General features: G+C 36.4%; 1 protein-coding gene across 1 annotated transcript in view; it reads left to right on the top strand.

The window, feature by feature from the left end:
* Positions 1 to 2,118: 2,118 nt before the first annotated feature.
* Positions 2,119 to 12,553, top strand: part of LOC135481670 (cadherin-23-like) — a 54,636-nt gene continuing 44,201 nt past the window's right edge. The window contains exons 1-3 of the mRNA XM_064761378.1: positions 2,119 to 2,222; positions 7,328 to 7,536; positions 9,887 to 10,003. Coding sequence (XP_064617448.1) covers positions 9,904 to 10,003 — 100 coding nt within the window. The 5' untranslated portion in view covers positions 2,119 to 2,222; positions 7,328 to 7,536; positions 9,887 to 9,903. The remainder of the gene's footprint in view (positions 2,223 to 7,327; positions 7,537 to 9,886; positions 10,004 to 12,553) is intronic.

Consider the following 12,553-nt stretch of genomic DNA (forward strand, 5'->3'; position numbering starts at 1 on the left):
GGTTGAGTGTATTGAGGTGTGCAGGCGGTTGATTTTCCACCAGACCAGTCTGTTCCCTCTCTTAGCCTCTAGCCCCTGTGGAAGGGGGCTCGTCTCTGTGGGTAAGAGGCTCCTCACCAAACAGGACCTGTTGACAGTGTGTGACCCCTTCCTTACCTGTCCTGTTTGAGCAGGCACTGCCTTAAACAGACAGATTGGCCTGGACAAAGCCCAGATTCAGCCTAAGAACACACATAACAACAACTGCCCACTTCGAAACAAATGTTTCTTTTTAATCCTGTATACAGTTAGAACACCCAGTTCTTTTTTCTCGTGATTTTATGAAGTCAGGCCGCTGAGCTGATTTCAGATTTGCCTAAGCTCCAGGAGACTTGAAATGTAAGCTATCAAATCTTAGCTTGAACTTCCTCCGTGTTTTACGCTTCCTTTTACATGTGACCTGTGTCCACAACTTTAATTGGATTATAGGGCTATTCTTTGGACTAGCCAATTGGAGTTCAACTGAATACTAACAGAGTTAATAATGATGTTTAGGAATTCTTCACGTACAGCTATACAACGTATATGCCAGTGTGGTAGGCATGCACACACAAGACTTTAACAGGTCTACAGACATTTAATTGTTCAAGCGACTTTTGGGTAATGAAACTGAAATATGTTGCATTGTTCAAAAAAATAAATCTCTTCTGACATCAGTTAAGGAATTGGAGTTTCTGCACTTTTTGTTTCTTACTTCTGCTTTGTAAGTAACAATACATGTTGATATGTGATGTAAGCTAAGTCTATGGCTAGAGAAGAACTCTAAGAAAACTGATCAGAAAATGAAAATGTTCAGCCCAGCAATGAAATAAATGACTAGATAATCATGCAATCATTGATTAAAATTTATAAATGTAAATGTTACATACGTGTTTATTACTTTGACAGTTTTATAAGGAAATGAAGGTCAGCCATAATGTATCAGATATGAGTCAAATATACATGAATTTATAACAAGCGTTTGGCTTCAGATACAGTTTCAGATAAGAATGCTCTTGAATTATACTTATTTTTTTTGATGATGTTTACTCTTCTTTGTTTTTTGTCTGCGTGAACAACCTGTGACCGTGATGTGTTTTTTTCCTTTCTTCACACTTATTTTGTGGCTTTAATTTTAGAACCAGGTCACTTATTTTAGATTGATTAGATTTAAAGATATCATTTGAGTATTTTTTTTTTTTGTCTTTTGCTTCTTTCTCTTTCAAGTACATCTCAAATCTCTGTTTTGCTTAACAGAATACATGTCATTATCTTGTTCCCTTGAATTCCTTGGCTTTGTCTCATTTTGAAAAATCTAAAGAAGACATTAAATTAAAGAAAAAGTTTCAACTTCACGCCCCTGGGCAGAAACATATTAAGCCTTGATTCAAGGATCTCACTCTATCTAAATTGACCAAGGAGTAACAAAAATTTAACTAAAAAAATTAAAAAAAAAAGGAATGAAGACAAATACAAATAACATAAAGGTGCTACTAATCTTGTAGGAAAGCTATAATTAGACTATTAACATTCTTTGAGCCATCTAAGAAAAAACAGTGAACTTGGAGACAATGTGTTCTGGGTTGGAGACTTAAGTTGTACAGGTAGATGTACGTACATGTATATTATTATAAATGTACATATATTGTATTTACTTGACCTGATCACCAGCACCAATATGAGAGGTGACCTTACATGTAGATGTTGTGCTAAAATACCTGCCAGGCAAACATCCCTCATGATCAGGGGTTGAGATATCTGATGTATGGGTAAACACTGCCCCTTGCCAGGAAAAGCACGTACTTAATATAGATTTGAATATAGTTAGCATATACTTGTACACCCAGGGGGCTGAGTTCTTTATCTCATGAAAGTGTGTTTGTATGGTCTCAGCTTGTATATCACACTGGATTGTAGTAGTCCAAGTTATATATGGGTCATAAATTTTGCCTAGTACAAGGTGTAGAATTTTATCACAGGCAGTAGACTTAGATCATTCAGTTGGCTATGTGATATACACCACTTACTCATGTTTTCATGTCATATTACAGTATGTAAATCCCAAAGGAGAGGCAGGTAAACAAGTTTAGGTAAAATATATTGCCACAAAAGGGATAAATACTGCCAACTTGAGACGTAATTTTCAAAGTGAAAGATGATCCAGTTTACAATATTGATCTTTAGATGAAGGATTTATGTACCTGGTAAGTAACTAGTACTGCAGGTCTTCCAGACTTTTGTGACCATATATACCATATGTTATAAATGTGTGCCCAGAATGTTGTGAAATATAGTGTAAAACCCAGAGATACATATATATGTATACATAGTCAATATAACACGGTCACAAATGTGTCTCCCAAATTTTTCACTCAGTTGTTATGGTACACGTCTGCACATACACATGTATATACCTTCGAAAGTTGCAGTGAAGAAGAAATTGTCAATTGTTTACTCCCAAAAGCATGGTTTTCATGTAACTAATCCATGAAAATCATGATATTAGGTATTTATTTGGCTTACTTTGAAGATTAAGCAATCAAACTACATGTATGTCTCTTCCTCTATGGCAAGCTGTCAGTTAAGCTAACTAAAGTGCAATAACACTTTTTGGTTAGTATTTGGATGTGAACTTCTGCTATACATTACATCTGCCTGCAGACTATACATCATATGTATGTATATGATAAATTGAATGAACATAATAGTTTCCACACTTGACAAAATCCAGTATTTCTGTGACTGATGTGATATGAGAAGGGGAAATTCACCACCAGGCCTAATGGTATATAATACATATTTGCCCTATATATATGGCCCCAAAAGTGCCTTTTTAGGATAAATAAAACAGGTTAAAAACATATAGTTTGGGGTTGTAACTTACAGTCATCCAACAGGAGCCTTTCCTAGGAAACCTTAAAAACACCTTTAATTTCTTATATGAATAACCCTATTTCTGAATATTTTTAACCATGAGCTACACATTATGCATGATGGACAATAGTATATCTGTGTCTCGTGAATCAGGAACATAATATTAGGCTGTCAACGGACTGCCTTCTCCACCGTTCATGTTTGTGCCCTTGTATGTGATCAGGTGAGGTGTATAGACGCTGATTTCCACAGAACCTTTATGTTCCCTTTCCCAAACTTTTTCATGTTCTTATTGTGGGTAGATGTTTACACTTATCATGCCACTTGTTTGACTGAAGGTGAAATGCAGTTTGGATGCTGATGTGGTATTGTTGTACATTTATTGTTAGTAAGGTATCTGGTTGAAATCAATGTTAAAGAGCCGATTGAGTGTCAGGACATCTGTGTGTTAAAGCAAGGTGAAATGATAAAGATGGAGGTAGTTTGAAATGCTTTTCCAAATGGTAAAAAAATCACAGTGTATTAAATCCGCTATTGTACTTCATACGAAAAAAAACATTTTCTATCCTTTCCACTTGTGCCTGTGGTGATGTCATACACAGACACATGGCATTACCCATTGCATTACCCATCTATATAGCCACAAATGATGCTGTTCTTTCAAACTCTTTGATGTCATAACTGCCCGGAAAATTATCACATCGTTTTTTTTTATCACATCATATTTTTAAGGAAACTGCTAAAGGTTTTGTTTTTGAGGACTCTTCATGCAGGTATATACATGTAGTTTAAATGGTCTTATTCATCTTTAATCCTTTTGAGCTATGATGTTAAACAGTTATGGAAAAAAATGCCTACATATTAGAGGATAGCTCTGTTCCATATCATTTTGGTCATGTCATCTTAATATTTCTACCCAATTTCACAGTGGCACTTTAAGAAGCACTTTACCTGAATACAGTGACCTGTATCGTGTGCTGACAGTTTGTCTGTTGTTAATGTTAATATTGACATGTTATGCCTCAGCTGTATGACTTCTTTGTTAACCTTGTTCATGTCTTTCTTAACATTAATTATTTAATGAAGAGTAAAACTGATACTTATATTTAAATGTGTAAAGTTCTAAATTTGATTACATTCCATTTACAAGAGTATAAGAAGACCCAGTGGTGTGTTAAATATGGGTTTCAGCACACTAGTATTTATTTGTGCGTTTTTTCAGAATTTTATTACTTTTAGTTAACAAGACCATGGGGAGCACCAGGTGAGTGTTAAATATCAGCTTTAGCATAATCGAAGGCGACAATCAGTAAACTGACTCCATGTAAACTACCAGTATAGGTAGTATACTGTAAGCTGTATGTTTTGGACGGGAAAGAGGTAAACATTGACTGTGTATTAAAATGTGCCTTGGCTGATCCAACATGTCTAGTGAAAGGTGTAGCATTATATGTCCAGTTACAGCGTTGTGTTGCCTTTGATGTGTCTATGCAGTCGTTGTAGTTCAGAATGTTTGAACAGGGAACCCATGCCAGCATGCCTTAACAGCTGATATGTTCCCTGTACACAGAGCCCATATAGCAGGCGTGTTTCGCCCTGTCAAGGTATTGTAGAAATGGCTCTGTGTCGGATAAAGGAAGTTTCCATTGAGCTTCAGGGAAATCTTCTTGTACGAACCAAGGTAAATTTGATCGCCTCTTTGAAAGGCATGTATAGTTGACTGCCGGTGACTTTGGTCTGATAGGTGACTTCATCAACCAGTTTTATAATACATTATTGTGTGAATTGAGTCACAGCACATATGGTTCAGTGTTGGGGGCGTGAATTTGTCACCACAGGATTACTAGTCTGAACTTACCGTGCTTGGATGTACATGTGACATTACCAGTTAAAAGACCAAAGACTCTTCACTTTTATGGTCATTGAGTGGCCAACTCGCATATTCTCCCATGTCCCCTTGAGACAGTCAAGAAGTACATGTACAATGTACTATATATACAGTGCATGACTCTGCTCACCAGTCAGATGAGGACCAGAGTTTTCTTTTGAAGTCCTCCGGCACATCAGTGGCACTCCCATGACAGCTGCCCAGCTTTGCATTTATTTGACCGTTGCTATGGATACCTGAATGGATGTTGACGACACAGCCTGATCTCCATTTACTTACCTGTACATTGATTTTTTTTTGTTAATGGAAAGGAGACTCGGAAGGTAGGCTAGCAGATACCTGATGTAGATGCGCTACGTGTACAGTCTAACAGCTAGACAACATGTCTTTGCCACACCCTAGTTTGAAATGACATGCTGAAAATGGTGTATGTACAGTAATGTACATGGTGTGGAATCTGGAGACAGGCTGGATGAGATCCTAAGATGGGTTATTTGGTAACATCAGAAAATTGAAATACTCGTAGTGTGTTATTTGAAATTTGAAAGGATACATGGAATCGAAATGTGATGATTGCCCAATAATAAGGTGTAAATAAGAGTCTGGATGTAGGTGTCCAAACAGACATTCGTATACCAGCTGTCAACCAAAATGGATATTTCGGGAGATGAGACATATATGATTTTAGTATTGAACTGTGCTTGGAGTGTTTCATAACTAATGGCCGTTTTAATGATCAGTATGTATTGTGTATTTATGCATGTGTATACAATACCATCACAGTGTATTGTGCATGTCATGATTTGGTCTGTTGCCTCATGCAGGGTTTTTTCTTTTTGCATACTGCTTAAAAGTGTGCATGAGTGAGTTGAAACACAGGGTGTCTTTTGGTAGAAATGTTGTAAAGACATTTGTTCATGTAGGAAAGATTCAGGTCATGTTTCAGTATACCTGTACCATATTATGTTTGCTGTTTGAATCATGCCAGGACTATCATTACATGATCTTGAGACATACAGATTGTGTACAGGTAACAGACGGATCCATGAACAGGACGTGTCAATTTGTGATGCAGTATGCTAGTAAACAAACCTACAGGCAACTCAGACCTTGCTTTGTTGGAAATAATCCATAGACGACAATATGTATTTGTATATGTACATGTAAGCCTTTGTTGATTGCAGTACAGTGTATTGGACTTTAATAAGCCTTAAATATCATTCAAGTGTTGCCTTGATGTTACCACAATACTGATGTATGTATATAGTTTATATGTTTTGAAAAGTATGTTCCCATGTGTACATGGCTATGTTCTAGCTAAAATTACGTGTGCATTTTGTTTATCATTTTTGGAATTCCCTTGCTTGAGCTGTTCTCAAGACCATCGTGACAATATCAGTCAGGTTTGCAACTAGGAAGAAATCTGTGACTCACCTGTGAACAGTTTGGTTTAAGTTAATACTGAAGTGGGAAAGGCCAGAGGTGTACATCTACTTTGGATTACTCCACCTTTGAAACTAACCACCATAGTATATACTGATATTTGTTTTTCCCCTCACACAAAAATGTTTCACTTCCATACATGTAAATATGGGTTGAGGAAAGCAATCAGCCCAGAGTAGTTAACCAACAATTGACAGGTTGATGAACTAAACTGAATGTATTTTGGCCTAAAAAGAATTATTCTTCGAGTACGTCAATGAAAAGCAGGCAAGTAACCTGTCAGTCACCCAACCAAGGGATTGTTTTGTCAGGATTTAATATAAGTATTATAGATATAATTAAGTGTTTAAATTGTCTTTTGTTCAAGCTTATGAAAATATTTTCAGTGAGGAAGGCAAAACTGTTCATGCCTGTGCAGTCACCACAGCTTGCAATGTTAGTGTAACACTAGAGGAAATTATAAATTATATATATATATATATATATATATATATATATATATATATATATATATATATATACACACACACACATTGATAAAGTATCCCACATGAAGTACAAAAAGCATTTACATTTTTATTTTTGTGGTATTGCATGAGGAAAATATAAGTTGAAAGTAAGCCAAATCACAGACATTGAGAGCATCACAATTTGGGCCATGTTATCAATTTTAACCAGTCAAGTGAGAAATTTTTGTAATTCAAGAACCCAGCTGTTTCCATTGACATCACCTGAACCCAGTTTTGCCTTCTAACCATATATGTGTTGGGTAAGAGTGACCTGACACTGGATTTCCAGTTGGTCTAATACGGCATGTCAGATGACTGATATTCCAGATTAAAAGTTGATTTATTGAATTACCAAGGCTGTGGCCATGGAGGCCAGTTTCCACTTCCTCTTCCTAAACAAGTAAAGTTATATTATTTATTGTCTTTTCTTGCAATGTACATATGACACACATGCATGTGTATGTTAGGAGTGAATCAGACTTCATTCTGTCCAGGTCTTCAGGTGATATTAGTTTATGTATCAGTGGCAAATATTTTGTAACAGCTGGTGTGAAACAATAAATGCTGACACATCTCTGTTTACTTTTCTCTTCAGATTGTCTCTGATTTGAGCCCGCCCAGTGCCGAGGGCCACCCTCAGTGAGAGATCCCTGTGACAACACCCCAGACTTACTATCTCACCAGCTGACCAGTGTCCATCACTGCCTGTCAGCAGTTGGAGTCCTACCTGAAAATCAGTGATATGCTTTCCTCAAGGCAGATACTGTAGGACTTTTTACTTAAAGAAGTAAGGAACTTATTAAGGTAAGAAATGTGACTCACCTATGTTTTATGTGTTTTTCTCCTCTTTTACTGTATGATAAATGCATGACCTAGCCCAGGTATATGTGTTCTCTGGATAGGTCTGCTATGTAAGTGGATAAACATGAAAATAGCACTGAGCCTCAAAACTGTTATTTATTGGACATTTTGGCAATGTATGATTAATCAGGATATTTTTTTTTGGACAGGTTAAATGACTGAACATTGTGTAAACCACAGATTTTTACTAGTGTTTTTTCTCTCTAGTATAGCCTAGCTACCTGTATCTTCTGAGATTAAAGATACTTACATGGTGTTACCTGATCTGTATTTCCCATGTGAGTTTAGCATACTATAATCACATCAAGAGATGGTCAGGTCTAAATTACAAGTTTGAGATATGACGTATTAAGAGGCTTGTAACAGTTGATTTTAACAGATGTTTTTCAACAGTACATATGTGCATATACATGTATGAGTAAGCTTGCTGGTGTCAGTACAAGTTCACTTAACTTTCCACTTGCCAACATATATTCTAATATTTTTCTTATTACATCATATAATGCATACATATGTGAATACACACGTAGGCCTACTGTAAATCTCCAACCTTTTCAACCTCTAAAGCACCTTTTTTTCAGTGGAATTTATGCATACAATTATTTATACATTTTTTATTTATACGCAGTTTGGCAGGTGATTTTACCTATAACATCACAATGATGAGAAAGGATAGGCCGTTTGAATTGTCCTCTGTTGATATTCAGATATTGACTGTCGGATCATAAATCATCTCCCTTTTGTTTGACCTTCTCCTGTTTGGACAAACTTTTAGGCTTTAAGCTTGTTCAGGGTCAGCTTTGCACATGTAGAAGTTGTGAGAATAGTTCACATTATGAATATTTTCTGACTCTTGATGCTAGCTCAGTGTGTAAGTGTGATGATCGAATATCTAGCTATGACAAATAGCGGTTATGGGTCAATAGAGTCACACTACAGCCAGTGCAGGACACTGCCCTCTAACACCCCCCCCCCCCCCCCACTTCCCATGCTAACTTGCCCCAGCTGGCCATTGATCAGTTAATGTGGAAGTAATGGGTCAGGAATAGCAGTGTGGTTAAATAGCCTCAGGTGGGCTGATGGACCCCTGCCCTCATTGATCCCTGGGGAATCCAAACACTGGGTCAATCCCTACATCAAGATTTATGACCACACAACCCTCTTCCTCGTACATGTACATTTTACGGGAGGCTGTGTTATGTGACTTAACATGTCTGACCGCACTGGTCAGTATTTGCTGTATATTACATCAGGATTAATCAAACATTGCATGCATGCCCTTGAGATCAGTTTTACACCAATGTTTGTGTACTTGTAAAGTTAGCCAGGACATGAACTACACAGTTATTGATTTCATGGATCGCCAATTCATCTTCTACAGAGATGAAATATCAGTATGGCACTATTTACCTGTGGTGTTGAACTCATTTTGATGTGATTGTCTTCTGTGATAAGTGTGTGTGTTTCACCCACACATGCCCCAAGATGATTAGTTTGACCACAAAATTGATCGCCCAAATCATAAATAAAATATACCTTTGTCATCACCCAAAAACGTCTTTCATTCCATGTCTGTTTATTTTGAAAATGTTCTGTCCATGTTACACGCTGAAAAATTAAAGCGATAAAAAATGTGGTTGATTTTCATACACAGACAGCAGGGATTGCTGTGAAACTGTTTTCTTTTGATCAGACATACAGAGTGAAAACCATGAAGCCTTTTTTCAGAACTTTTTTTTTTGAATAGCTCATTATTAATTGCTTGTTCATCAAGGCGAGTGATTAAAGCTCTCCCAAAAGATGTCTGAGGAGTGCTTGGCTGTCCCAAGCCAATTTAGGCGAGCAATGTACCGCTCACCTGGTCAGATTCTGCTCATTGTAAAGCCTACATGGAGACTTACTTGAGCAGATCAGCATAAATCTGAATGTAATGGGGAGATGGGTCTCTGTGAGGTGGAAGCGGGACCCCAAGCTGTGGTTGCATCAAAAATTCCTTGTTACCCAATGTCTACAATGTATTAGTTTCTACTGTAACATTGTTCTGTCTTTATTTTGACTTCATAATGATGAGCTGGGAAGCCAACATTTAAGGGCAATGAAATGGCGTCAAGGTCATATTGCAGAGCGTTTGACAATTTGACTGATATGACAATTAGTAATAATTAATAATTATGACAATTAATAATAATTTAGGTACAGATGCAATATGCTGAAGTTCATAGATAAATGTTACATAAACATTGTGGTTTATATGAGTCAGTCAATCTATTAAACAGTTATCTTCTTCTTCCAGGGCACTAATCAGATGAGATGACAGGAAGCAGTATCTTGTGTTCTAATCCAATGAAGACCTGGATTCCAACACGTTTTCTAATATTTCTTTATGTGTTTATTGTATGGACCAGTACAGGTATGATATCTTGGGTTATATTTTCACTGTAAATCTGTCTGTATTAGCTCCACTTGCATAAGTTTATTCACATGTTAGTAAATTTTCAGATGAAATTTTTTTTGTGAAAATTCTTTTCTAACTTAAAATTGAAGGTTTACTTCAATTTTTTTTAAATCTGAGTTGTTGGCTTTTTATTCTTTCCTCTGTAATTTTAAGTTGAGCTTTGGATGGTGTTGCTTTGAATATAATAAATTGGGTTGATTGGAAAATTCTTTGTAAATTTGCATGTAAGCTGTGATAAAATGACTGAGGATTAAGTGTGCATGGAGCTGTGATGTCGGGGTTATTAACTTCCACCAGTTTTCTCAAGAAAGTACAGAGCTTTCTTTGAAGCATGATTTGCATGTACGGCATGGTGTATAGGCCGAAAGCAGTCCCAACTGTGACTTTTCACTAATTCCATTTCAGTCATGATGGTCCAAACAGAAAATAGCTCTGTATGATTTCAGACAATTTTGCGACAGTAGATTGTTATGGAATATCCCATAATAACCTCATTTAAAAAAGCAGCGAATTCCCAAAGTAATGATTCGAAGAATCTTAAGGGTCGAACTGTTATCAGAAATATGGTTAAAATTGTCTGGAGTTAAGTTTATCTCGCATGTGAAAAAAAATTTTCAGAATCTCTTCAATAAATCTTTTGAAATCTGGCCAAAAAAGTCCTAAAATATCAAGTAATTAATGTGTTTGATTTCATGAAACATTTGCCTTAATTTGAAAGACAAAAATAGCTTTCAGTAACAATTTATCCTACGTATTGAACTCGGATGCAGTAGTAATCTTGCACCATGTGTGCAGCAGATATTTTTTGGAACAGATTTCACTGGTTTACTAATGTTTATTAACGGGTGTGATTGTGTAATGTGAATGTTTATCAAGCATGGGTTTACCGGTAATAGTCCTCTGAAACTTGTGTTATCTAAACTGTCATGTGATTGTATGTGCCTTTCAGTGCATGCGCAAGGTAAGACACAGAATGCTGTTCACTAATGAGCTGTTTCTGCTAACCCTCAAATGACATATATTCTGTTTAATCAATCAGTTTCTCTCTCCCTAGCATGAATCAGTGAACATATAGAGTTACTAAGTGTATGAATCTATTTTTTGACTAATGAATACCTATTATTTTGCATAGATTTCATGTATCTGACACTTGCACTAGCACGGTGAGCATCTTTTTATGTATAGCTCCACATGGTTAGATTTGCACACACCTGGTTTAGTAGAATATGAAGCTAGATACATATAGTTTCATGTAAGCATGGCAATTACTAATACATTAATTGGATATTATTTAAGTGTGAGTCTGCTCCATATCCCAGTAGAGGGCATGGTCTAAAGGTTCAGATGCTTGACTTTCAGTCCTCCACACGCAAAGTATTGGTTCAATTGCCTCTGGCAATGTATCTGGCCAAGATTCCTGTACCTCCATTGCACCAGAGGCCATGTTGGCCATAAGTTGTAGGGTAGGTTAAGTTCACAACACTAACCTTGTGTGAGATCTGTATGGCATACAGTTGTGCAGGTAAAAATTAGTATAAGAGGATTCATGTCAATTTATCAGTTACATGCACTTGCCAGAGTACTGGATTACTTAAGATGCTATGGTTTCTTCTACTCATAAACGAATCACTGTTGTTAAAGTGAAATATTCCTGAGTACAGCTATAAACATCAATCCGATTCAAATCAAACCATAGTCAGAAGATATATGTACATGTAGTTTATCCCAATACATTGAACTGGTACGACATTAATCAGAATCTGTATTAAAAGAATGGTTGAATACTTAAGTATCCAGTGTCCTGTAAAGCCTCAGTGAGTCAACAGTTTATTTCAGATGTGATATTTTATCACTTAAATGCAGTTCAAGTACCACACCTATACAGACATTATATGCTATTGAATTTATAAACTTTATATATTTAGGCACATGAAATTATTATTTTAATCCTTAATATATCTGACGACCTATTGCCTTTTTTGTGTTATAGAGAAAGTGTGGGATTTAAATAAAAAGTCATAAGTAAGCTCTGTATTCAGTCAGTCACTGTGAACACAAATTGACATTTGAAATGATATCTGGTGAGATCCCCTGAGTCCAGCTACGCAAGATAGATGTATGTTTATATGACAACTATTAAAGAATTGGCTTGATTTTTGATCTGAATGATTGACATAGATGTTTCCGTGTTGATTGTCCAAGCTTTCCAGAGGAAACAGGGAAATATTCTCTCCAATGATATTGGTGTTCAAGTGGTAATAAGTGAGACATGTGTATGAGCGCAAAGATGTTGTCGAGAAAAATCACGTGTAAATGTCTCCACTCTGCACTAATTCCGGAAATCTAAAGTTTCAAAAAGCTGCAAGATCTCTTATTAAACATTTGTAGTTGAGTTAGGACGCTTACTTGAGCCAACATTTAAAGCCAGGTTGATTCTGCTTCTACTCTGAAAATCAATGTAAATGTGTTCTGTTTTGTGTTATAATATTCCAAGTAAGGTCTTTA

This window comes from Liolophura sinensis, chromosome 1, assembly GCF_032854445.1.
Source record: "Liolophura sinensis isolate JHLJ2023 chromosome 1, CUHK_Ljap_v2, whole genome shotgun sequence".
Classification (NCBI taxonomy): Eukaryota; Metazoa; Mollusca; class Polyplacophora; order Chitonida; family Chitonidae; genus Liolophura; species Liolophura sinensis.